Source organism: Dermacentor albipictus, chromosome 1 (assembly GCF_038994185.2).
Source record: "Dermacentor albipictus isolate Rhodes 1998 colony chromosome 1, USDA_Dalb.pri_finalv2, whole genome shotgun sequence".
NCBI lineage: Eukaryota > Metazoa > Arthropoda > Arachnida > Ixodida > Ixodidae > Dermacentor > Dermacentor albipictus.
In genome coordinates this window covers 243,908,569-243,936,469 of record NC_091821.1, presented here as the reverse complement: position 1 = coordinate 243,936,469, position 27,901 = coordinate 243,908,569, and the positions used below count along the sequence as shown (strand labels likewise).

The 27,901-nt window shown below is 47.4% G+C and overlaps 1 protein-coding gene and 1 long non-coding RNA gene across 8 annotated transcripts in view; one reads left to right on the top strand and one right to left on the bottom strand.

Moving 5' to 3' along the window:
- LOC135907902 (uncharacterized) overlaps positions 1-27,901 on the top strand; it is a 71,726-nt gene that overhangs the window by 14,796 nt on the left and 29,029 nt on the right. The window lies entirely within an intron of this gene.
- Positions 1,302-27,901, bottom strand: part of Mettl4 (Methyltransferase like 4) — a 107,087-nt gene continuing 80,487 nt past the window's right edge. For 2 of the 7 annotated variants that reach the window (XM_065439657.1, XM_065439655.1), the window contains 6 exons: positions 11,661-11,872; positions 5,007-5,098; positions 3,403-3,647; positions 3,185-3,344; positions 3,030-3,124; positions 1,302-2,976 (listed from right to left, as the gene is read on the bottom strand). In XM_065439657.1, the coding sequence (XP_065295729.1) occupies positions 2,914-2,976; positions 3,030-3,124; positions 3,185-3,344; positions 3,403-3,647; positions 5,007-5,098; positions 11,661-11,872 (867 nt within the window). In that variant the 3' untranslated portion in view covers positions 1,302-2,913. Of the gene's footprint in view, positions 2,977-3,029; positions 3,125-3,184; positions 3,359-3,402; positions 3,648-5,006; positions 5,099-11,660; positions 11,873-13,586; positions 13,638-13,741; positions 14,234-27,901 lie in introns of those variants that run through there. The other 5 variants (XM_065439656.1, XM_065439652.1, XM_065439653.1 and 2 more) reach the window with 5 other exon arrangements.

Sequence of the window (27,901 nt, the reverse complement as noted above, 5' to 3'; positions counted from 1 at the left end):
TAATTTTTTTTTTCTCTCGAGTAGGCGAGGTGACCTTGCACGCACAGGCACCATTCGAGACCTAAGAGCGCATAATATTTCAACGCGTCGCGTGCGTCTGGTTGACCATGGCATATTCGCGTCCACTGTCAGCTCATTCTATCCATGTAAACAGCCCTTTCGATCGAGGTATTTTACAGTTCTTTATTTTACGAAGCTTGAGATCCGGGTGCCAGATCAACAATGTTTAGAAAATCGTAACGTGAGAAATTTTAGGAGCACGAAAGCCAGCAAAACGTGTTTCCTCTGAGCTTCGCATTTAGCTGCACTCAAAGAAAAGTATACACCCTTTGGAGTGCCCCTTCTGCCACACAACGATAATCGTCATCTGCCTTGCTTGCGTTTCCTTTCTTGAAAAGGCCGCGCCCGCTACTTTCCTGTCGGGAATGCTATCATGCTGATAACGCGCATGCCGTTCGTTACTGGAAAGTTCCGGGTTCGCAGAGTTAAAGAAAGGAAACGCATCAAGGCAGATGACGATTATCGTTGTGTGGCAGAAGGGGCACTCCAAAGGGTGTAAACTTTTCTTGGAGTGTGGATTGGGATGTACGCTGGCGCGGCACAGCGCATGACACATGGAGACCCCTCTGAGTGTTATCCCCTGAGTGATACCTTAATAGAGTTCAAGGCTAGACATACAATAATAAGACATTGCATGTATACGTTACGTATCGACAATGTTCAGACTCGACTCGCCTCCTATTTCGATCGTGGGCAGAGCTGCGGGAGCGCTTCTAGGCACGTCGCCGTTAGATATTGCGGCTATGTCGAAGCTAAAAGCTTAGTGACGACACGCTAAGACGTTTCCCAAGCCAAACAACTTGTTGACACCTCTCGGGAACGCGCGAAAACTTGCCAATCGTCGTCAACAGCACGTTCGCCGTGCACCCTCCAGCGCGATCCCACATACCAGCATGGCGCCGGACGATATACGGCGCAGTGATCGCAAAATGGCGGCGGTTAGAGCGCTTCAAGTATTTGAACAGCTGTCCTAGCAACAGGCGTTTTCACTTTTCACGCCGGCGAGCAGGATTTGCAAGGCACTAATTAACTGCAGGCAGGTCTCGACCTATGCGTATATGTGGTGCTCGCCAGAGTGGCGGAACGAAATGTTTTTCGCTCCGATTTTAGTTGTTCCACTGAAAAATGTTCCGTTCTGGTTCTGCTCCGGAACGAAACGAAAAAAAGACAACTAAAAAACCGGAAAAAAGAAAATGATCCGTAACAGTCTTTCTTTGCATGCAAAATTTTTCGAAGCAGGATAACGATAAAAACACAGTGTTTATTGTTCTCAATAATTGAATTCGGAAATGATGCTCAGTGTCTTGAGTCAAGGTAACAAAGCGTTGTACTCATAGAAAACGAAACGATAATCTCTTCAGCGCGCAATCCCTGGGTTTGCCACGATGCCGATCTGATAGTGCACCAAGCGACAGGCTTAGATTAGTGGAGCCCTCGACCGGCTATCGCTGGCACTATCCCTGCCAGAGATATGCGCTATGCTGATGTTGCCTGACGTCGGTTGTTTCGGACTGCCGACTTCCCAGTTGAACCGAAAACCGATAAAAAAATATTTCGGTTTCACTCCGAAACGAAAGAATAAATCACGTTTCGGTCACGTTTTTGTTCCGGTCAAAAATATCGTTTTTTTTTAATCATTTTTGTCTTAGTTCCGTTCCGACGCACTGGGTGCTCCTATACGGCTGATAACGCAAGCGTACACTGTGAACACGATTACTCATATACAGGTCACATTTTAACAATCACAGGCAACTACCGCTCTTTTGCATTAAAAAATGGCAACAGAAGCGCCGGCTTTGTTTTCTGTTAGGTCTTAAACTATTCACCTAATATATTAAGGCCGGCACTAAGGGACTGGTCTATTGGTTTTGCATAAACAGCTCCTTGTGCAACAACGGCACTTTCGCTTCGCAACTCCAGTACACCTATATGCCGTCTGGGCTTGATCGCGTATATCCCTATAGCGCTCACGACTACATATACGCCTAAAATAAATTGTGGTTTTAGGTGTCAATGCTGCAGTGGAAGACTCCGCATTAATTTCGATCACCCGGAACTCCTTAACGTGCACCTAAATCTATGTACACGAGAGTTCTTGCAGTTCGCCCCTTCGAAATGCGGCCGGGATCCAACCCGCTACATAGAGCAAGTTATATGCACCCCCCGCCCCCTCTGGGTGGTGCATATAATCATATTGTCTAAATTTTGCAGGTTCGCTTTTCTTGGTGCAAGTGGACTAGCCAGCCACTTGCACCAAGAAAATCAGATAAAAGCATGATTTTGAACGTTGTCGTTCATTCCGGAAAGACGGGCCTGTCGCTTGTAGGCACGTTATAGCAAATCATTGTGGCACATTTTAGAATTAATCATCACGAGCGCATATATAAGATTAGGTAAACCTTGCACAAAAGCGGCCAGACGCAAACAGAGGCACTCGATTCGACGACCGCACCTGTCGCTGCATGCCGCCGAACTTTATTTTAGAAGCACAAGTTCGCCCAAGAAAATTTAGTTTATTCCCAGTTTCAGCCGTTTCAGCCTGTTCGCCGTTACGGCTACGTGGAAATATGGCGTTTCTGCGCCACTGTCTAGGGTGCGCTTGCACATTCACGCACGAAACGAAAATCGAACACTTGGTTGGCATCGGCTATCATTTGGCTAGCAAATGCACACATCGAGCACTTCTGCAGGCAAATGCGGGTGTAAAATATGGAGGAAATGAACCAGCTGCACGCAACGTGAAGAGCGGTTTCGAAGAGTGGTTTACTCTTCGGCGAAAAAAGAATGGCGAGAACATTCACAGACTGAACATGTGAGAACATGTACCCTTTGTCGCATTTTTGGACACAAGCATCAAGAATGCGGCGATTCTAAACTTGCAGGCTCGTAAATGCTTTCGTGCTGCAACTTGAGCGCCTGGAAAAGACAGGAAGCGTCAGGTACGGAACCATGCGCGTCACACTGGGGACTACCTCGTTGCCGACGCTCGTCCATCCAGGCACGAGGTACCTGGCGAACACCTCCATGCACTTTGCGTCGTCTTTCAGGAAGGGTCGCACGAGCTCTGCGAAACGAAAGACGGGTGCCGAGAACGCTCGCGTCGCGTGCGCGTTGATTCGCTCACCCGAAAGCGGCGGCTTGTGCGAGTGCACGCAGGACGGCACCGAAACGAACACCTTGTCTCGAGGGATGGACACCGACGGCGGGCCGCCGAATACCACGAACTCGTAGGGCTTCTTGTGCGGGCAGTCGAACGGTCGAACCGGCTCGCCGTGCTTGGTTACCTGCACACACACGTCTGCGCACACACACGTCTCGGAAAGAACGCCGCGGCGTGCGTACCTTCACCCAGTACCACGTGGCCAAGTACGTCAGGCCCCACGACGGCAGCAGCTCGCGCGCCACGAACCGCAGGTGTCCCCCGTTGGCGGTGCACCACACGGCCACCAGGCAGCCTCGCGGGGATGCCAGTCGGGGCAGCGGCAGCGCCGACAGCAGCTCGTCGCGCGGGAGCGTGGAGTAGGTGCGCTTTCGCCGAGCCGACTTATTCTCCCAGGGCGGGTCGAGTAAGACAAAGTCGTATGAACCTGCAAATGACCAAGTCGCGAGCATCAGTTTACCTGAACTGCGAAGGCACACAACGCGCGCTACGGGTTGCCACAATTTCGCGTGACCACGCTGTCTCTTCCTGCTCTCGTGTGTGTCCACTCGATTCGCCCGTGGTTTTTTTTTTTTTTCCTCATTGCGCTTGACTGTTTAACCGCGTTACGGCTTCACGCAAGGGCGAAACGCATTTAACGTGCACGGTAATGGCGGCTCGGCGAAAAGAAAAAAAAAAAAGGGGGGGGGGTAGAAGCAGAACACGCTCCGGTGCAGTGAGTACGTGCGATCCGCGTCATGTGGCTATAGGTGTGTGCTGCCAGGGGCTCTCGGCCATCACGTTATTTCAGGCGCATTCCAGCTACCTCACTGCAAGGCCGCACAAAAATGATCCTGTGGTGACCAAATTACTCAAAATTACACAAAAATGTGGCGTCGAATGCTGCGGGTCATTCTTCAACATACCAGAGTATCACGGCAAGCAGCTAAGTATAAGCTTTTGACGAGAATACCAAGTCCAGAAATCGGAGAAGGGTTAAGGCGGGCAGACACGGACACAACAGAAGTAGACAACACGAACGCTGACTCGTGTTCGTGTTGTCCACCTCTCTCCTCTTGTGTCCGTGTCTGCACGCCTTACCCCTTCTTTGCATTACGAATCCTTACCAACAAGCTCAGCCTTCCGTCGTTCAGAAATCAGTATTGCACAAATCAGGTCCAACCACGACAGAGCTGTCCGGGCGACAACACTCTTGAATGCACGCAGTTGATTGCAAAACCAACAAAGGCACACTGGCGGATACAGAGAAGCGGAGTTGGGGGGCGGGGGTCTGCACTGACCCCCACGCCTTCCCCTCGAGATGCTACTCTGTCACAGGCCCCAATTACACAATATTATGGAACCCTGATTTGCGAATTTTATTTTAACGAAGAAACTACGAACTGTCTTGAAGTGCACTAATACACTAGAACCCCGCTATACAGTCAGACGGCGGCGATCGTGTCAGATGTTCACAAATGTTTTACTCAACAAGTTGAACCAGTACGACGGCACGGACGCAGAAAAAACTGTTCCGTTTAATCGGCGCTAATCAACTCCAATAATACACGACGGTACATCCAGGGTTCGAGGAATCGTGCTAAATGGTTATCGATGGCAACGTAACCGAAAATCCAAACGCTGAACCTCTGTGCAGCTAATACCGAAAGCTTGACTCGCGTAGTTATTACGAGGGATATACGTGCAGAAATAATGCGACATCTGTTAAGGACCGACGATTACGTCTAATACTGACTCCACGGTACATCTCTCGCCAAGCAAATCGAGTAGTTGCAGGGGAGCCCACCTGTGAGGAACGGTCCCAGGTCGCGTACGTCACCGATCTGCGCTCGCGCGTTGGCGGGTAGCCACACTGGTTGGCCACGGAACTGGACGAGCCTGCAGCAGTGTTCGGGGTGACGCAGCAGGTTACGCGACGAAAACCAGAACCACATGATCGTTTAAATGGATTTAATAACCTTATCAGCTTTCCTGGCCCTGTTCAACATTGCCATGAAGGGGTGAACCGCGACGCTCGTCATTTAAAGGTGCGCCAGAAGTGTGTCGAGCAAGCTGCTTTGTCCCCGGGCCACGACGACGTCAGAAGCAGCTCTAAATGACTGCCTCGCTTTTCGTACTGTGACCGCAAATGGCGCGTGAGCGCGTGTATATCTAAGGAACACGTACTGGAAATGGAAAACGTCCGCATAATGGCAGTTACGATGCGGCTGTGCTGCTGTGACGTGTTGCTGTGACGTGTTGCTGTGACGCCTTTTTTTTAATGCGCTTCTTACCGCTCCCTTTCCATTCCAATGAACGTGCCAGTATCTAGCATCAACGAGTTCATGGACCAAACCGTCATGACATTAGCCGGGCAGCGAGCGCGGGCGAGCGTCTCAGTGCGCGTTTTCTGCTACTCGCCGAAGATATCCCAGTCCCGGCGCCGTAGCAGGAATCTTCCTCGCGTCTGTGCTTGTTGCATACCCGAGTTGTAGCCGATGGCTGTTTGCCGGTTCTATGTTTCGCGAGCCAAGCTTCACGCAGCTTCTTGTCCTGCGACCACGTGTGAATAAGACTGATACCGGGCTCCGTTGCGTACGTCCGGCATTGCGGCACCGAGCAGTAGCCTATACCACGCTGCACGCCTCCAAAGGCAGCCACTACCTATTATAGTACTTTCAAATGCTGTCACGCAGACACCCAAGGCGGGTCAGCCTTAACACTTAATCAGAACCGTAGCGCAGGTGGGACTTTAAACTTTCGTTTTCAGCTCGCTTCGGCGCTTCCGAAGCAGCCGACGCGGCCGCTGTGTCCACGAGATCCCTCATGCCACGTCACGCCGACGGTGGAGCCAGCTTTTCCAGTAGTGGAGCTCGCCTCCAAAATATACGCCGGAGAGGCGGGCTGCTGATTAATTGCGATCAGATGTATTCTACGAGCGTGAGTCAATGTCTTTGCCCCTATCTTTTATTAGCCAAGAAGACAGTACCTACAGGTAACTACAAATATACGTACTATTCTGCCTAGCTTACACTATTTTTCCACATAGTCCCCACACCGGTTCAGATATTTGACCCATCGCAGCACTAAATTTGGGCTGCCCCTGTGGTAGAATTCGTCCGGCTGACTGTGGAACCACCGCCTGACATCACGGCCTTTTGCGAACTCACAACACCTCACACTTTTCAAAGCGAGACACCTTTCACCATACGTGGGCTGCATTTCCCCGCGGATTTCGATTGGCGTTCGTTCCTTGCTCCACAGAAAACGAATGACAATTCGTTGCTCGTACACCGTGGACGTGTGAAGCGCAACCGCCATATTCAACAACTGACAGCAGCGCCATGCCACGGAGCTACCCGCAGATAAGGCCAGGCCGGTCCAAGAAAGGTTTACCGCTGGGAATGGGCATGTTGACTTCGCATTTACAGCCCTAATTTGGCTAAATAAAAATAGGGACAAATACTTTCTATTCACACTGGTATAAAGTGCACCTAAATGTAAGTACACGAGCGTTTGCAGTCTGCCCTGATAGGAATGCCGCTGCCGCGGCAGGGAGTCGAACCCGCGAGCGCGTGCTAAGCAGCAAAATAAATCTATAGCTATATACTGAGTCACCGCGGCAAGTGGCAAGGCTGCCTGTTTGAATGCTCGCTTTAATAATAATAATAATATATGGGGTTTTACGTGCCAAAACCACTTTCTGATTATGAGGCACGCCGTAGTGGTGGACTGCGGAAATTTAGACCACCTGGGGTTCTTTAACGTGCACCTAAATCTAAGTACACGGGTGTTTTCGCATTTCGCCCCCATCGAAATGCGGCCGCCGTGGCCGGGATTCGATCCCGCGACCTCGTGCTCAGCAGCCTAACACCATAGCCACTGAGCAACCACGGCGGGTTGCTCGCTTTAATACAAGCGAGGGAGGGAAAAAAAAAAAACTGGACCTGGAGATGCCTTAATGAACAAACAAGAAATTAAATTTAAAAAGAAATTGAGTTAAAAAAGAAAACCACGATGAATCCCCATGCCCAAGGTTTCTGAATCCCCATAGCAAACTGTTTTTTTTTTTTTTTTGCGCGCCTCCGTTGTTTGTCATTTCCCTATGTTTCTTCCGGAGGAGAATGCGCGACACCTGGCGGGGCGTAGCCCCCTAGCGAGCTGCGCACGAAACGCACCTTACACGCCCTCTCCGGTGCTGACGTAAGAGTATGTAACGAGCGCGCCCACAGGTGAGCGCCGGGAGAGAAGCGAGAGAGGAGGGAGTGACGTCCCATCCGTTCGGCTAAGCAGATGTTCAGTCTACGTCAGGCAACTGTTTTCCATTAATTAGCCGGTTAAATATCACGCCACCTTCTTGTCTGTGACGTCATTAGTGACGCTATTACTTCCGCTTTCTACTTCCGGGTTTCCAGGAATTTTGTCGAAGTCGTGCTCACGTGGCGGGTCTCTAATGTCTACGATTGTGTGTTTTGGTGTGCGCTAATCAGTGATTTCTAATTAATTCTAATTATTTCAGACACTTCAGTAGCTCAACTTGTAACTAAACTTATGCTCTGATATCATAGCTATAATGAAACCCATGAATTTTGTTCTGTACTATATTTTTTTCTGATTTATCTTGAATTTCGTCCCCGGTCGTCTCAGGAGGTGAACCGGTAGTGCTGCGCAAGAAACAAGAGTGTCACTCGATGCTTGTGCCACTTAAAAAAGCGAGAGCAGCTGGCTGACGTATGTACATAACTTCTTTTGATAATAACGCTGCATTCTTAGCATGCACGCTTATAGCAGATCACGCCTTCGCAGTTCAACACGCTCGCGTCTTCGCCAATTCACCACACCTTTTAAGGCGAAAGCCATAAGTGGCTCATACCCCCGATGGCCTTGAAGAAAATTATGGGGTTTTACGTGCCAAACCCACTTTCTGATTATGAGGCACGCCGTAGTGGAGAACTCCGGAAATTTCGACCACCTGGGGTTCTTTAACAAGCACCTAAATCTGAGTACACGGGTGTTTTTGCATTTCGCCCCCGTAGAAATGCGGCCGCCGTGGCCAGGATTCGATCCCGCGACGATGGCCTTGAAGAAAAACGCGTCGTCCGGTCCAATGGTACAAAGACTTATCATCAGCAATAGCTCATACCCCCCTAAGGAAGCAAAAAAGTGCAATAGCTCATCCCTTTCGTAACGCAGAAGCTACAAACACTCACGAAAGTGAAGCATAGAGTGCACACATTGACTGGAATCACGCATACAACGTGCAGAAACGCGGCGTCTAGTCGTACAAGCTCTCAGCAAAGTGAAGCAAACAGTGCATACATTCGTTAAAATCACGCATGCAACGCATAGAACAGCATACGTTTCAATTCCATGCTGACAGGATGCAACGTAAAGTCGAAGAGAAACGTCGTTGGCGCGAGCCTGACCCCACTTTATACGAGTGCGCGAAGCCGCAGCTAAGCGTCGAAAACGAGCCGAAGAAACTGAACTCGAAAGCAGCAACGCGACGGTGCGAGACTGGCCCATGACCAAGTGTGCAGCAGGCTTTCGCATTCACGTGTGACAGGAGTGTAACATGCTGCCAAACTTTCCCTATTTTCTTTCTTTCTTTTTTATTTCATGCTGCTATGCGCACTATACGGAGTGCGCTCCTGCCGGAAATGGCTAACTGCCTGAGTACAGTGTATTAGGTTCACTAATACACTAAACCCCTGAGGTTCTATTCTCGACATGTATGGCGGCTGCATGGCCGCCATTATCCGCCCTGTTGACTCTCTGATTGGCAGTCGAAAGCTCACGTGTCTTGAAATTTGTGCCGGGAAACGATCGTTTCGCAAATGCAATTTTGCGTTTTCATCAAGATGACGAAACGTGACGTGACGTACGCTGCAAATTTTATCGACTAATACATTTTTCTGGACCTTAGCGCTTTAAAAAGAAAATGAGCGGTAGCGTGCACTCTAAGAAAAGTTTACAGCCTTCGGAGTGCCCCTTCTGCCACACAACAATAATCGTCATCTGCCTTGATGCGTTTCCTTTCTTGAAAACGCCGCGCCCGCTACTTTCCTGTCGGGAATGCTATCATGCTGATAACGCGCATGCCGTTCGTTACTGGAAAGTTCCGGGTTCGCAGCGTTAAAGAAAGGAAACGCATCAAGGCAGATGACGATTATCGTTGTGTGGCAGAAGAGGCACTCCAAAGGGTGTAAACTTTTCTTAGAATGTACAGAAGCCAGTGCAATGCATCTGCAATTTCGCGAATATGGGGTGGCGATCCAAGATAGGCGCCATGTCAGCTTGCTGATTGGCTGAAGAAATATGACGTGAGGGCCGTCGCAGGAAGCGCCGTCTCGTAAACGTCAATTTGAGGTTGCGTGACGTTGCGCTGGGCCGCCATTGCAGATATTTTCCGCCATAAATTGTGGTGCGACGAGTCGCGCGAATGCTAATGAGCAGCCATATGCAACGGCGGCCGAGAGGATTGCGTACCGCCATATTTCCCCCGTCGTTTGGCGCCATCAAATTATTTTGTTCATAACGCGTGCTCATAGTATTAAGCATTAAGCAGATATACAGCCCAAAGGGTGTAAACATTTTTGGGAGTGTAGTGATGGCGACGCCTACACTCCAAAACCAGTTTACACCCTTTGGGGGTGTATCTCTGCCACACAACGATAATCGTCATCTGCCTTGCTTGCGTTTCCTTTCTTGTATAGGCCGCGCCCACTACTTTCCTGTCGGGAATGCTATCATGCTGATAACGCGCATGCCGTTCGTTACTGGAAAGTTCCGGGTTCGCAGCGTTAAAGAAAGGAAATGCGGGCAAGACAGATGACGTTTATCGTTGTGTGGCAAGATACGACTCAAAGGGTGTAAACTTTTCTTTGAGTGTAGAACGTGCGCTCATCACCACTGGTAGGTCGCGTATGTTGTCTCAAGGTAGAAAACAAGCGCGTTGACGCCCAACATACGATCATTCATTCCGCTTCCCGGGCACACGTATCCTAGCTATTTTTACTGAGGAAAATTGTTTCGCTTTATCAAGAACGTTACGTACAGTGCCTTCATTTCAGTTTATTAGGCAAAATGTCAAGTTTGTGTCACGTTACGAACGCAAAATGGGGCCACCAGCGCCATTTTGTACGCGTCGCGCCTACGTCACGTGTCGAAAAAAAATCGTAGAATGTCCAGAATAGAACCCCTGATTGGATGAATGGATGTTATGAGCGTCCACTTTGGAACGGGGAAGTGGGTTGCGCCACCAAGCTCTTGCTATTATACTTCCTAATTTCCTACCTAGGTTAAAAAAAGAGAGAGAGAGAAAAAAAGAAACTTACGATGAATGCCCATAACCAAATTTTCTGACCCCTTATTGTGAACTTTGTTTTTGTACGTCTATGTTTTTTGTCGTTTCCCTACTTTTCTTCCACAAATCTTCCAATCACCTCTTACTAATCTCTAGTGCGGACATGTTTGCTTTCCCCCTGCTCTCGCTGAACCCAAGGGCTTCAAAGAGGCCAGTGGTGCCTGAATCGACCGCTGGGATCTTCACATCCTACTAAAACATGTTCCATCGTTTCCCTAGCTTTACCGCAGCAAGCACAGGCTTCTTCGTTCTTATATATCGCTTTATAGGTGCGTGTTCTAAGTCATCCTGATATCGCTTCAAAAAGCAACGAGCTTCGCTTTGAGTTATCATAAATTGTTTCTTTCCTGATTTCGTTTTTTATTCTTAAGTAGTTACTCATGGCAGGTTTCTTTTCCATTGCCGCCACCCATGAGATTATTTCAGCCTCTCTGACTTTCCACTTGACGTTCTTCGTTGCTGTGTTGCTCATCCTACAGGCCGCATACTTGTTCGTAATCTTTCTAGCTCTTTCCCTCCACTGAGAATCAATGTTTTTTCTGTTTCCTGTGATTAAAACACCGATGCAGCGCCACTAGGGAATGGCATTTCTCCCACTGGTGAACCGTATTATAATTATTTTTGTTTAGCAAGTGTTAGCATGGAGATTAAGGTTGGTGTAAGGTTCGGTTAAAAACAAGTTGGGGTTAATTCGGTTAAAACGAAATATTACTCGCGGATTGGGTGCGCGAATTATAAAGGTCTAAACCAGACTCGGGAATTATCGGCGAGTGTACGCTTCGATTGGCAGACTACTGTACTACAGTGAACTGTAACTGTACGGCTGAAATGACAAGCCTTACACGGGATGTGGCAGCCACCGTTTATAGAAAAGCTTTATAAACGGTGGTGGCAGCATCGTCGGGGGGCACCTGTGCGTCACACACCCAGCCATTCCCTCCGGCAGGGGCGCACTCCGTAGTGCGCATAGCATCGTCCCTTTCTTTCTTTCTTTAAAAAAAAAGGGGGGGGGGGGTACTTTTGCGCTTGATTCTTTTCGTTCGCAGCTTCGGCTTCCCATGCTAAGGCACCCATAGAGAAGGAAGGGGCACCTGCCTGGCGTGTGGCACCGAGCAGCGGACTCCCATGGGCGAAGGCGGGGTGGCACCGGCCACAGAGGCGGCCGCCAGGACGTCGGCGGCTGCAGCCCGTGCTCCGCGGTTGTTTTCGAGCACCTCTCGGTCGCTGGCCGGTCCGGGTTCTAGGTGGCCCGCGTCCAGGGCCACCCGCACGATTTGGTCGCTCGCCTCCGCTATCCAACTGCAAGACTGGCGTGTGCACGATGGTTAGGCGAGATGTGGCTGTACGCGCATGGCATACCAATGATTTTTCACTGCCCGTTCTCCAAAAGTTGACACGCATTAATTTCTGCAAGCCCGGTGTTTCATTTCGTTTTTTTTTCCCAACCTGCAACGGAAGGCAAGCTTTACTCATTTAAGCGCCGCAGTGCTCAATAGCGCCAGCCTCATTGGCGGCCAGCCGTGTGGTGTGCCATACTTTCTCAGAAAACATCGTTGTACAATTCTTGTGTCAGTGCGTGCTGCAGAATTTCCAAAGGTTCGCTAAAGCTAGCTTCTAAAACATTATCGCAAGGTCATAATCTTTCATAACCAACTTGGCTATGAAAGCTACCATTGTTGCCATCGCCGATTGTCATCAGGTGAATATCGCGAGAGGCGCAGAGATGAGGTTACGATGACACAAAGCGGCATGCCTGTCAGCTGTGCCCTTTACCTATAACCATCGGCCTTAGCGGAATAAAGAGGATCAGTTAAGTCCGGAAAAACTTCCAAGGGTGTCTACAGGGTCCCGAATATTTCGCTGCGCGGGTTCAAAAAAAGGTTTTCCGCTCATCGCTACACTGTTCTTGATCAAATTTTGCAGAACAATCACATTTGGGCGTCGACTTTGCTTAGCATAACACTTGGCACAGTTAATTGCTTGGTTTTCAAGAAAAAATGCAAATTTGCCAGCGCTGATGAGGATGCAAGCTGTTGCCACGACGGCTCAAGCATAAACTTGTATCAGCGCCTGCCGTCAGCTGCAGAAAGCAGCGTTTCAGGGAGTTCTGCCGCATGTTGCCCGCTTCTGGAACATACGACTGGCCTCCCTGAAACGCTGCTTTCTGCAGCTGCTGGCAGGCGGCGACACAAGTAGCTTACATTTCTATCAGCGCAGGTAAATTTGCATTTAAAAAAAAAAAAGCAGGCAATTAACTGTGCCAAGCGTTATACTAAACGAAGTCGACACCAAAATGCGATAGTTCTGCAAAATTTGAGCAAGAACAGTGCAGCGGTGAGCGCAAAATTTTTTTAGAACGCGCGCAGTGAAATATTCAGGACCCTTATGTTGTGGCTTGCGTGGTGCTGCTACACAAGACACAGAAACACCTATATAGATTCCATTCCTGATTGCACTGCGCAAGTTGCGTCGATATGAGCGAGAAGGCAGAACAGTGTAGGGTGATTCCGATGCATGAGAGATTCCGCTATGGCAGGCCTTCTACATCGATTCTGAGCCAGCCGCAACGGTTTGATGTCTTTAGTACGGACTCTTAACTGTACGATGTCGCATATTACATTCGGTTACAGTAAACGTACGTCAAAAACGTCGCTCTTACGGATATGGTTCGTTTACAAAGCCAGTGAAAGCTTAAGCCGAAACAGTGCACCGCCGTAATTTGCGAGAGATAAGGAATAAAATGTTTGTTCTGTTAAAATTTGTTTTTTTTTTTTAGTTCGTTTCGAGCAGTGACACCAAACAGAATCTTGAGAATGCAAATTTTATTATCGGTGGAGCCTAGCCTTGGCCTCAATCCGAAGTGTATGAACGCACCCGCTACGTGATTTGCTTTGTTTACGTCGCACCTAAATGTTATAGTAAAAACAAACATTATTAGGGAACGTTCCCAGAAAACACACGCAAGCGAGCAGACACACACACACATTCACGAACGAGCACACGCACTGACAGCTTCCTTACCTTAACGAAATCGGTCAAAGGAGCATCATCTGAACTTCGCCGCTTTCGTTTCTGAAAAGCAAGCAAGGTCCAGTACGGTTCCGTTTCTGTGACTCGGACACCACCATAACGACACATTCTTGATTGTTAAGAGAATGACCAACCGGTATACTCACCCTGCGCTCTGTACCCGAGGCCAGCTTCTCTGCAGCTGAGTCCATTCTCATGGGAGTTCTGATATCAAATAAAGCGTCTTTGAGTTTCAAAGAAATAACATCACCCAGTTCAGAGCACCGGCAGTTGCTGTACCAGTTTTCTACAAGCTTGTTATGCGATATGAAGCTGCCGCGATCACAATCCAACAAAACCGCCATGAGCGAATCTGGCGTGACTTGGATTGGATGAATTAGGCTTGCGATGTAAACACGATGGCCATAGCGATTGCACCTGCCAGCCATGAATAAACGAAACGAATACACTTTCGTCTCCGGTGCACTGACACGGAAAGCAAGCGGTAATTATTTCCGCCAAAGTACGCACTTGAATGGCATGAGGCTATCTGAGTTAGCGGACGCCGTTTGCAGTTCTCGGGCACCGACAACACAACGGCTCGAGCCGTTTCGTTTTCGGTTGGAGCAGCTGTCGTAGCGATACACTGCCGCGATGCTTACCTCCGCTGCCGTCCCCACAGGTGTTTGAGCTCTTGCGCTCGATCGCTTCTCTGAAGTTATTTGTCGCAGCCGAATTGCTGCAACAAGTTCTACTGATCTAAGAGAGCGATCTATACAAAGATAATGTCGCTCAAACAATGTTTTTTTTCTATAAAAACTTAATCACAGCGTGTTCCATTAAAAAAATAAAATGGCTGTGGCTTAGCTAAGGTTAAGCCCAGGATGCGAAGCATACTAGCCTTTATTTTAACGCGACAGCGTTAAGGAGCTCGTGTAGCAGAAAAGCCGGTGTCGTCGGCGTCGGCTCAGGCGTGCAGCGCTTGTTCAGGCGCACATTTCGTTGTCGCGCCGAACGCTGCGTTGCTCGACGCTCACCGCGTCCGATGCGGGGCGCGTAGTCGCTGCGCTGTAGCAAAGCCACCTAGAAACAGTCTCTCTAGCACGCCGCAACCTTCGCTTCTCATTCCAACGAGCAGCTCTGTCTCCAGGAGGCATCTCACCTCGTGAGTGTCTAGCAGAGGCAAGCGCAGCTGCTTATATACCGCCGCGACGCCGCGAGCGACGGCGCGAGTTGGAGCCCCGTTTCTTCTCTGTCGTGACGTCACGGTGTCACGTGGTCAGCCTTGAAGGCGACGCCGCGAGCGACGGCGCGAGTTGGAGCCCCGTTTCTCCTCTGTCGTGACGTCACGGTGTCACGTGGTATTGAAGGCGACACCGCCGCGCCTGAGGAGCTGGGTTGAGCTCTAGTAATATGCTTCGCATAAAAAAGAAGACAGCACCATGAAAATCGCCAAACGAATATATATATATATATATATATATATATATATATATATATATATATATATATATATATATATATATATATATATATAGACTAGAAGAAAGGGGGTTAACCGAGGGGCCCGATTTTATTCTATTGGTCATATAATAAGAAGCCAACAAACACTGACACCAAGGACAACATAGGGTAAATTACTTGTGCTTAATAAATTAAATTAAGAAACGATAAATTAATGGAAATGAAAGTGCATGAAAAAACAACTTGCCGCGGGTGGGGAAGGATCCCACAAATGCGAAAGTTGTGGGATATATATATATATATATATATATATATATATATATATATATATATATATATATATATATATATATATATATATATATATCCCACAACTTACGACGTGCCGTTAGAGCAAATGAAACACTAGCAGTGCGTTGAAAGGGGCTGGTTGGTTCGTCGTTGGAATAAAACACAAACAGCGCGACACAGGACGAGCGAGCGCTTTGTCCTGTGCTCTTTACTCGCTCGTCCCGTGTCGCGCTGTTTGTTTATTCTAAAGATGAAACACGCAAGTGTTCTTGGACGTATGAATACGTACGCCTTACACACACACACACGTGTGTGTGTGTGTGTGTGTGTGTGTGTGTGTGTGTGTGTGTGTGTGTGTGTGTGTGTGAGCTTTAGCTCGGGGCTGCTATCTAAATATATGGGAAAGGAGAGATCCTTTTTCTCGGCAACCACTGCAACAAATTTGATGAGGTTTGCTGCATTTAAAAGAAAAAAAGGTTAAAAGCTAGTGACTGTTGGTTGCGAACTTTTGATTTATGTCGTCAATTAAAAATTGACAAAATTCGCAAATTATCGGAAAACGAGACTGTCATGTTTACAAATCTGTAACTCATCAATGAAAAACGATATCATGATTCTGTAAATTGCGCCTAATAGTACGTCTAAAGCCGACAAAATTTATATGTTACAAATGGCTGTCAATATGCGAATGGAGCTTTTGCAAAACCCTTGGAAACGATGTAACACATTCGCGTAAGACATAAATTGACATATCAATATTGTCCTCTTTGGATGACCTAGCGGTTGCGCTTTGCAGAAATGCGATAGCTGTTCTAGGTGCAGATATACCTTTTTGTAAACTTCGTGATTCTACGTTTTTGAAACTTACAAATGTTTGAAAATTAATTTAAAAAAATTCTGGCCCTAAGTCAAAACTGCGCTTCCTACAGTCACCAGAATTTAACTTTCTCTCTCAAGTGCAACAAATTTAATTAAAATCGGCCCAGTGGTTATCTCAGAAAAGCATTTCTGCTTTTTACATGCACTTGAATAGGCGGCATCGGAGTTGGGCCCGAGCTAAAGCTTCCTCTTATATACGGCAGAACAAAGTCAAGGGCTGCTGTAATAAAACAGAGAACAATCACTAGCCGATGTGAAAAACAATGGCTTAATTTGTTGTGGCAGCTGAGATAAATTCAAGAGAGAAACAAAATATAACGAACAAGTAAACATAACTGTGTACTTGTGCAGTATAAATTGCTAAAACCGAATATACCAAGAACACGAGAACCCATACCGTTACTCGGGGGTAATATAATCAAAAATATTTTTCTCACATTTTCCGAATTGTTAGTCAGGATTTGTTTCATTCCATTTTGGTAATGAAGTAATTTCGATGCGAGACTGTGCGGCAGCGGGGGATCGACTCGATCCCGTCTCTACGTGTGATGTGTGTGGGCTCAGTGTGTCTCTCATTACAAGACTCATATTGAAGAAAAAAAAAAGAGTGTAAGATGCGATACCTTTCTGCGTAACGAAAGGGGTGTCAGTGAGTTGTTTTTCATTGGCGCTGTATACGCTCGACGAACGGTTATAGTCATTAAGGATAAAATGTACGGCGCGATGTTGAACATCCCCAGCGTCATGGAAGAGCGTTTTGGCATGAGGGTCCCATATCGATAATGCGCATTCAAGTTTAGAGAGAACAACGGGTTTATACAGCGATAACTTTAATGTGCGCATGCAGGTGCCATGGAATAAAAAAATCTATAAGTGCCCGAGCATACGATGACGAAAGTGACATGCGTACAGGAAAGACATCAAGTAAGTGCACGGAGTTAATTGCGGACGCTCGGACATATTCACTGGCTCGTGACTATAATATGCATAAGGCCTATTATGCGTAAAGAGCGTTTTCTTTTTTTTACTTTTTGCAATGTTTCATTCATGGGCAGATCGTGTACACGCTATCCGATTTTTCTATCTTACAGTGCGCTTTGCTTGTGGCTGGTTTGTCTGCGTAATATGCCTGAAAAATAATTTTCAAAAATGAACCTGTGCTGGAATGTCTTGTTCTGTATCTTAGTATTTTATTTGTTATCTTGTAGCGCATTTGTCAACATTTGTGCACTGTTGTTAGACCCGACGTACAGGTTACATCATGTTTCGCTAAAGAGTCTATAAGATACTTGTATACTGCGAATAAGAGTAACATATTAAAAAGATCGCTGTATAACCACGAGGCAGTTCTATCTATCTCTTTTTTTTTTCATTATATGTATAGATTCAAAATTGGTGCGCGAACACAATTTGTTATAGTTATTTTTACTTCGTAGGATGCCTAGTCCACGCTCGTAGGCATCGTCATCTAATCCATCTCCAAGATTAAACGACAAACGAGAACCGGCAAAAACAATTAGCAATTTAACAAATGAGGAGGACTGGTTAGGTTTCACGCCCCAAAAGTAACTTTGGGGCTCTGAAACAGCTGTAGTGCCATCTTGCAGCTGCAGTGGCATTCATTTGCGAGTATTTTAATCACGCGCTCATGAAATGCGTTGATGGACGCTTTGTTCATAGGCGCGTCGTGCGAGCTAAACGCGGTTCCCTTCTTTCGAGGTGCGGGTGGGGCTTGGAAGTTCAGTAATTATCGCGGTGGTTATTGCATTTCGTCCCATATGCGAGGGCTGCCCCTTCGTCACGGAGTGGAGGGGAAAAGAACATCTGGGAGATGACGTCTTCCCCCTCTCCACTCCATTCTCGGCAATCGTTTTATTCGCGCTCGTTCCTGTGACACACGTGCGAACAGTTTTTCGAGTCCCGCACGAATAAGTGCTACCGGATTTCTTTCTTCCTTCGTCAACGAAACAATTTTGCGTCGCGGGTCCAAGTCTCCCTCGACGGTCGTTCCGCCTACACGGCACAAAATCGGCCAGCTATATATAGCCTGAGTCCGGAACGTATAGTATTGACACGTGTAGTTGTAGATCTTTTTGGGGTGACCGCTTTTCCCCGCCTAACAAATGTTATCGCGCAGCGCGGGACGCGCCTGCACGTATCAGAAGTCTCTGGAACGTTATCGATGGTTCTACCCGCTGTCAGTTGTCCTCGAACCATGCGTAATCTGATTGCATGTACGCGCGACGCGAATGGTGCAAGACACGCGCAACACGCGGATGCGAGCAATTACTCCGGAACCTTCGACGACTCATGTATAAAAGCCGACGCGCTTGAGCCACTGGTCAGATTTTCGACGATCGCCGACTGCGTTCGCCGCTGTCGTTGCGCTTCGAGTGTGTAGCCTGTTTTTGAGGGCACAGCGGCACAGCTTCGCCCAATAGAAGTTAGTTTCGTCATTCGAAGTATTGCTGCTGTGTTCTTTGCCGTCGCTACTACGTGACAATATAGTGCACGTCAAATGTTTGTCGTATACCACCAACGCGGGCTGACGATGCACGTCACGTTTCTACTCGTTCATTCATCTACAGGTATAGAGCGGCGCGAGTTATGTGCAGCCAGGGGACGAGAGGAGGGACGAAGCGGTAGACGAAATCAGTCGCAAAGTGAGAAATGCAATCGAACCCGCGTCTTCCTGCTCAACAGCAGGACGCCATAGCCATGACACCACGGGCGTTTGTATGACAGAGAGAACTGGTGTGCGCTTTGATGTAAACGACACGTGTTGTCATTTTGCACCACTGAAGGACATGTCATCTTCGTTGGCGCTGTTATTGTACCTTTCTTTTTCTACCAAATAGCTTTCTTTAGCCCTTTATCCCGTTTTTGTGGCCGTTGGTCGATAGTGGTCGTTCTTTCACCGGCGATACGCGCCGATGCAAAGAGCGGCGCCTGCTCACGAACAACTGAGCAGCGGGGCGCGTTCGTCGCTCACAGACAGAGAAAGCAAAGGAGACGAAAGGTCGATCAGACGAGCGTCCGGTTTGCGGCCCTACACTGGGGCTAGGCGGAATAGAAAGAGGAAAAGAGTGAACACAGTGTGCATGGGAAACACGTGCTCATCGTCGCCGAGTGCCAACAGTAAATATAACAGAAAGAAAAAAAAAACTTCGATGCGAACGTAGTTTTCACAAGCTTATGACTTCTACAGATACGGCATGAATGAAGGGAAATGAACACTTGCCTTTGCTTCGTGTTGTCGACAAATTCGACTTCGCCCTGCCATCTGCTAGCCGCCTGGTTAGCTCAGATGGTAGAGCGGCTGCCCCGGAAAGGCGGTGGTCCCGGGTTCGAGTCCCGGACCAGGACGAATTTTTCTTCAACCATGAGGCTTTTCTTTCGAGGAACCCGTATGGGTTTCCTTTGTAGCAATTGCTACGAACGGGTGGATGTCTCATTTTCCCTTCATTCATTACTTCTCTCCATCTTGCGGGTTTCCGCAGAACTACTACGTCAAACACTTGCCTTTGCTTCGTGTTGTCGACAAATTCGACTTCGCCCTGCCATCTGCTAGCCGCCTGGTTAGCTCAGATGGTAGAGCGGCTGCCCCGGAAAGGCGGTGGTCCCGGGTTCGAGTCCCGGACCAGGACGAATTTTTCTTCAACCATGAGGCTTTTCTTTCGAGGAACCCGTATGGGTTTCCTTTGTAGCAATTGCTACAAACGGGTGGTTGTCTCATTTTCCCTTCATTCATTACTTCTCTCCACCTTGCGGGTTTCCGCAGAACTATACTACTTGCCTTTGCTTCGTGTTGTCGACAAATTCGACTTCGCCCTGCCATCTGCTAGCCGCCTGATTAGCTCAGATGGTAGAGCGGCTGCCCCGGAAAGGCGGTGGTCCCGGGTTCGAGTCCCGGACCATGCAGGACGAATTTTTCTTCAACCATGAGGCTTTTCTTTCGAGGAACCCGTATGGGTTTCCTTTGTAGCAATTGCTACGAACTGGTGGATGTCTCATTTTCCCTTCATTCATTACTTCTCTCCACCTTGCGGGTTTCCGCAGAACTACTACGTCAGATACGGCATGTGCAACGGTACAAAAATAATTATTTCCTCAAATTTCGTTAGGCATTCAGCGCTATTGCGGTGCTTGCGAAAATGGGGCAATGGACGACAATGTGATGGTAGCACTCAGCTGACAAGGTGCTTAAGAAAATAAAGTTTAATCTTTCTCTCTCTCCTCCAGTTGCAGACGTGCCTTCGTATCATGGTCTCATAGTTGTTCGTGTAAGCGAACAACCAGGCCTGCCGGCGCGTGTGTTAGATGCGGCGGTAGAGCGAGCCCTCCCGCCGCTCTGCTCTCTGTGGTGGCTAGAGAGCTCTGGCAGCGCTAAAGATGTGCTGCTTATCGGCTCTGTTCTTCGCGGAGTGAAGCAACCAGCGTTACCTAAATGCAAACAATGCAACAAATATGTGCGCGTCCGTGTCGTATACGTAGCACGTCGGTTTATTCTCATCGGCTGCTGAAAAAGATGGCGATAACCCTACCTTTTTGCAAATCAGGTCTTTAGCAGACATGATGGATCACCTTAAAACCTCTGGAATAAAAAAAAAGCACCCCTGCCTAATAGAAGACAAGGAATATCTGAACGCCGGCTATCCATTTGTCGCGGCGTCCGTCTGGGCATGCAGCGCTAAAGCTGTTACTATTCAAAGGTTGTTTGAGAAGACGCCGCACGTTCAAGGCAAGCAAGCCTCATAGGAATTCCGAGTTTATTTCTGACGACGGCAGTCGTATCAATATGCATGAGCTTTTTTTATTGTATTATTCCGTCGCGCTGTCCGCACTCCTTGCCACGCCTTGCGCGCCCCGCGTAAATACACATGCCGTTCTTGAATATAACGCCCCGCGTAAGTATAAATGATCATCGTGCATATCCAGCATGGCATGCTTGTATAGCATGGCGTGCTATACACGGGTGTTCTTGCATTTCGCCCCCATGGAAATGCGGCCGTCGCGGCAGGGATCCAAAAAAAAATTAGATTAGTTGCTTCTTTTGCTCCAACATGAGTGCTAAGTCCTTCAAGCAGATTAGAACGTTAGAAACCCGCCATAGAACTACCGCGCTAAAAAGTAAGACCGGGGGAATACTTCAAAACACAGACCTGAGAAAGTACGCAGCGTCGCATATGGCCTACTACAAAACTATATCGATCGCCTCTCAAAATCAACGCGTCATTCATTTCCCGCTGGTACTCGAAAACCAGACACAGCTACAAAGGGTCTACAAATAATCACCCCGCAGGGGCGTCTGCGTCAGCAGGCGTTTGGTGTGTTGCGACACCACGGACCCGAGCACACGAGGTTTGGACCCTCCCGCGTGTAGTCGTGCGCGGCTTAGCCGTGTCCGGGGAAAGGGGGATCCTGGAGGTTGAGCCGATGCTGGGTGATCGGACCTTTAAGGCCCCCCGGCGGAGGCAACACACCTCTTTGGCCTCTGCTTCACGTAGACGGCACCCCCGGACTGACCCACCCGGGGGAAATCGGTAGTCGCCTCTTCCTATCTCTCTCTCCTGAAACCTTCGTCTTTATCTCTCACTTTTTTACCTTTCCTGTCTTCTTCTCTCTTCCATTTACTTCCTTTCTCCACGGCGGCAAGGGTTAACCTTGTGTGGATATCCTACCTTGGGTACACCATATTTGGTTATAGTGACGGCGTACGGCTGGCGTCGTGCAGGCTTGGACACAAGCCCTGCCGCGTCCCCTCGTTGGGCTCCGTGGTGGGCGGTCGGCGCTGTTGCCGAACACAAACATTTTCCTATGGCAGCTCAAATCTCTGTTGTCCATGATCGGCGTCTCAAAAGATGCCGCACCGAAGTACCGTTTCAATTCTCCTTTCGAAGCAACGCTCCATCCTTCCCCAAATACTATGTAGTCCATAGTGAAAGCAACACGCCTATTAGAAAGCTTTCTCCATTCCTGGTCGCTAAATGCCTGAAAGATAAAATCGGACAGACATACAAAGCCTCCAAAATGTCCAGCGGGGACCTCCTCCTAGAATTGAATAGTAAAGATCAAGCAGATAAGCTGTCTGAACTTACCAGTATTGGCGAGGCGACAGTGACTGTTTCAGCCCACAGAACACTCAATACAAGTAGGGGAGTAATATCTGAAGAAGATTTTATTGGATTAAGCGACGAGGAACTGCTGGAAGGTTTCCAGGAACAAAATGTTACCAAGGTACAGAGAATAGTAATCCGCAGAAACGATCAAGAAATCCCCACCAAACACGTTATACTCACCTTCGGAACAAGCGTAATGCCTACCTCGCTCGATGCAGGTTATGTTAAAGTCAATGTAAGACCATATATTCCAAACCCTAGACGATGTTTCAAGTGCCAAAGGTTTGGACACGCTTCACATGCATGTCGAGGACAAATAACTTGTGCTAAATGCAGCTCCAACGAACACCAATCTGAGAATTGCACTTCTTCCCCACATTGTGTTAACTGCAAGGGAGATCACCCAGCTTATTCACGGTCCTGCCCTTGCTGGAAAAAAGAAAAAGAAGTCATTGCTCTAACTGTAAAAGAAAAAATCTCGTTCTTTGAAGCCCGAAAGCGGCTTTCGTATCTTCCGCGAAGAAGTTATGCCGAAGTGACGCAGGCGGGGGCAGCGTCACAGAGGCCTCCGGAGTCCTGCGAGCCCACGCGCAGTGGTGCCGCAGTGACTCCTCCCGCCCCCGTGGTGGAAGCAGTCAGTACTGCTCCACCCTCTTCGACGGCCCTGCAGACACCAGTCCCACAGGGCCCTAAGATCAAGCGAACCCCAAGGCCCGAGACACGTGTCTCGGCGCCGAACTCTCGATCCTCCAGCGCCTCAGAGAGAGCGATGGAGGTCGACGCAAAAACCCCGGTGTCATTGACACCGAAAGACAAGCGCTCTCTTGAGCGCTGTAAGAGGGACAAGATCCCAATAACCACCCAAAATAAGAAAGCGATAACCTGAAGGTTATCGCTCATTAGTATTAGCCTTTTTATCCATGTCACCTATAACCCCACCTCTTAGTTTTTCGTAGTGCCATTTTTTACCTTTCAATTTCAAGATGGCTTTTATTATTCATTGGAATTGTAGAGGCCTAATCCACAATCTAGGTGACATCAAAGATATTATAAGTAAATTATCACCGGTGGCACTCTGCCTCCAAGAAACAAACCTAGGACCCAAACATACACATTTTCTTAAAGGTTTTACTGTCGTAAGAAAAGACCGCGAGCACTCCAGTCGTTTATCAGGAGGTGTCGCTATTGTCGTCCAAAGCGGCATTCCCACACGGAACGTTTCATTAAATACTCCGTACGAGGCAGTAGCTGTCACCGTTTTGTCATTTAAGACTGTCACCATCTGTTCATTGTACATTCCTCCCCATAGCCATTTGAAAACTCGAGATTTAGAAGATTTAATTGACCAGCTGCCGGAGCCTTTTGTTTTAGTTGGTGATTTTAATGCTCACTGCACTCTTTGGGGTAGCGATAAGAATGACCAAAGAGGACAACTTATCGAAGATTTTATTTTGACTAATAACATCTGTCTTTTAAATTCAGGTGCGCCAACTCATTTTTCACCCAGTTCCCGTACTTTTAGCTGCATTGATTTAGCATTCTGCTCTCCCGACATTTTTACCGATTTTAAATGGGATGTACTGAAGACATCATATGGCAGTGATCATCTACCTGCTATAATCAACCTCACATCAACACTACCCATTATATCTCACAAACCGCGCCGTTGGAAACTACAAATGGCAGACTGGTCTGTTTTCACAGAAAGTGCCAGGCTGGAGGAGCTTACTTTAACAGATTTAAGCATTGACGAAATTAATGAGCAATTTACTAACTGTATTATTTCTGCAGCCGAAAAGGCCATTCCGCAATCTTCTGGCGTTGTTCCGAAAAAGCTTAATACTTGGTGGACACATGAATGCACCATAGCAAAAAAGCAGCAAAATAAGGCCTGGGGAATCTTACGCAGGTACCCAACATATAACAACCTTCTAAATTTTAAACAAGCAAAAGCGAAAGCTCGATATATCCGGAGACAGGCAGAAAAATGTTCTTGGCAAAAATATGTATCTGCAATTAATAGCACCGTTACATCCAAAAGGATGTGGGACCGGGTCAGAAAGTTTAAGGGGGACTACTCACCATACACGATACCCATACTTACACCTTCAGGCACTCAGACAACACTACAAGAACAAGCGAATATACTTGGCGAACATTTCTATAACATCTCTAGCTCGGCTAATTATTCAAACAGGTTCTTAAAATACAAACTGTCGGCAGAAAAAGAGAAGCTACCAACTGCGTGTATGTCAAGGGACGAATACAATGCTCCATTTACGCTACAAGAGCTTAACAGGGTTCTCTCTGCTGGCAAGAAAACCGCAGTAGGTCCTGACCGGATTCATTATTCCATGCTTGCACACCTGTCCCCATCATCCGTAAATGCTCTCCTTAAATTTTTTAACAAAGTATTTGAATCTGGAAGCATGCCAACAAGTTGGAAAAACGCAATAGTTGTGCCTTTTTTAAAAACAGGTAAATCCCCCACATCCCCAAGCAGCTTTCGACCCATTGCCCTGACAAGCTGTTTGGCGAAATCATACGAAAGTGTCGTAAATGCGAGATTAACCTTCACGCTTGATACACGTAACTCCATCGATTTTCATCAGTGCGGCTATAAAAAAGGGTGTTCAACGACAGACCACCTCGTCCGACTTGAACACGAAATACATGAAGCATTTCTACAAAAACAGCACTGCCTGGCAGTGTTCTTCGACCTTGAAAAAGCGTACGACACCACGTGGAGATTTGGTATCTTACGTGATCTCGCCGCGTTAGGAATCCGTGGCAAAATGCTAAACTGTCTCGCTGATTTTATGTCCAACAGAACTTTCCAAATCCGTCTAGGCACTGTGCTCTCGCGCACATTTATCCAAGAAAACGGCGTGCCACAAGGTTGCGTACTTAGCACTACACTCTTTATAGTAAAAATGAACTCTGTCAACAAAGTTATTCCCACCTCCGTTATGCACTCCATATATGTCGATGATCTGCAAATAGCATGCCGCGCCTCAAACTTACGAACATGTGAAAGACAGCTCCAGATAACAATAAATAAACTAATGGAGTGGGCTGAGCAAAATGGCTTCCGCTTCTCTACTCAGAAAACTGTTACAGTGCTTTTTTCGCAAAAACGAGGGTTGTACTTAGACCCGGATGTAAAATTGAATGATGTCGCGCTGCCGGTAAAACAAGAACATAAATTCTTGGGAGTAATTTTTGACAAAAAACTAAACTTCCTATCCCACATTAAAACACTAAAGATTAAGGCAAATAAAGCATTGAATATCCAGAAAGTTTTATCTCATAAGCACTGGGGTTCCGACCGAACGTGTCTTTTACGTATTTACCGCTCTCTTGTTCGCAGCCTTTTAGACTACGGCTCTATTGTTTACGGCTCAGCCAGACAGTCCTACATCCAACGACTTGATCCAGTACATAACCTTGGATTGCGACTGGCAAGTGGGGCCTACAAAACTTCACCTATTCAAAGTTTATATGTTGAGTGTAATGAACCCTCCTTACACCAGCGCAGAGCATTACTCACTTTTTCCTACGTACTAAGAATTCAGTCATCACCACAACACATATGCTACAACATCCTCACACAATGCAACTCACGCTTACACTATACAAATAAACCGAACATGATCAAACCGCTTGTCCTGCGATATGAGGAATATGTCCGGGATTATGACATTCCTTGCGAAGTCCTCGAGGTTGCCAGAAAGCCACAGCGTTTGCCCCCATGGTACGATTTTGAACCGTTATGTGACTGGACATTGACACATTTAAAGAAGAAAGACACCCCACGCGAACACATTACACAAGAATTCCGTGAACTTCAGGACAAATATCAAAATAACGTGCAATATTACACTGATGGCTCCAAAACGAAAGAACACGTGGGTGTGGGGGTCACAACGGAAAATTGGGAAAAAAGTATCCGATTGCCACAACACGCCTCTGTTTTCACGGCCGAAGTTTTCGCTATATGGGTTGCTGTGAAAAAAATTATCGCTGATAAACACACAAATGCAGTCATATACACAGATTCTTTAAGCACACTGAAGGCACTACATCTGAAATCTGAGTGCGAACCCCTGATCGGAGACATTTTAAACATGGTGGCTTTTAACGAATACGGGAGGTCAATTCGTTTCTGCTGGGTCCCAAGCCATGTTGGGATACCGGGTAACGAAGCAGCTGATACATGTGCATTGATGGCAGCACACAAAGACATTACAAACACAACACTCCCATATAAAGATAGCATCCGCGCAATCAGAAAAGCCCTAACGGTAAAATGGCAACGCGAATGGGACCGCTGTTCCGACAACAAGCTACATCTCACGAAACCCATAGTTGGGGAATGGAAGTCATGCTATCATCAGGAGCGGTTCATCGAAGTAGTTTTATGCCGACTACGCATTGGACACACACACATCACACACAATTACTTACTTAGGAAAGAAGACACACCAACATGCGAGAAATGTCAACAGCCAGTAACAGTTATACACATATTACTCACATGTACGCAGATTGAAACACAGAGACGAGCACTTTTGCACAAATTATATCAACTACACATACCGTTACACCCTGCTCTAATTTTAGGCGATGATCCACTAGTCCCATTATGCGACGTGCGTAAATTTTTAGACGACACTGGATTTTTACATAAAATATAGATTATTAACATAGTCTTTCACTTTATAAACTGTATTTTAGAACACCTCGTGTTTGGCGCAGCATAGCCTCAGCCGCTTTTGCGCCACTAAACCCCATTTAACTAACTAACAAATAATCAACTGTTGCGGTGGCGTTCCAACGGCCTTATTTATAACGTCGTAAGTTATAGGGGCGGACTCGTTAGCTTGTCTTTTCGTGCCGCCTTGAACCTAACCTAACCTGTAGCTTCATGCATGTCAGCCATACAGCCACAACGTCGTAAAAGCTTAAAGGACCCCTTACCAGGCCACATGGCAAATTTCAATTATATGCTGGAAGTTGTTACGGGCCCTTTGAGGAGTGTTCCACCGCAAGGATTTTTCAAATTATCTCATTAATAGCAGAGATAGAAATATTTCAAGTGCCGCGAACCCATGATTTCACTTGCCCCGTCGCAAGCGAAATTCCGCCGATAGAATTCTTATACACAGCCACGTGCGCGTTAGTGTACCCTCTGTCGCGCTCACGGATAAAGGAGTATAGGCTTTCTGAACTGTTAAACTTACTTTCTTTAGACACGTATGATATCAAAGGTTTTTATCGTTAGCCCTGTTGCCCCTGTATGACCACACCTTGTGATGTGTTTGACTGCACATGCGCGAATTACTGCTTTCGTGAACAACTATCCAATAAGTATCAGTCGTAAGTGAGCGTCTGTCCTGTCAAGTCTTTCTTCACCCCTGCCGTTAAAACCACTCATACGTTTAACGGAATTCCGATGCCGCTCCAGAAGAAGTATTTGGCCCCAACAAAGTGCACGACACAAATTTTCATTGGCGCCGTCACATGCTCGCCGATGGGGAGCTTCAGCGCCTTTACAAACGCGTCCCTCGGAAA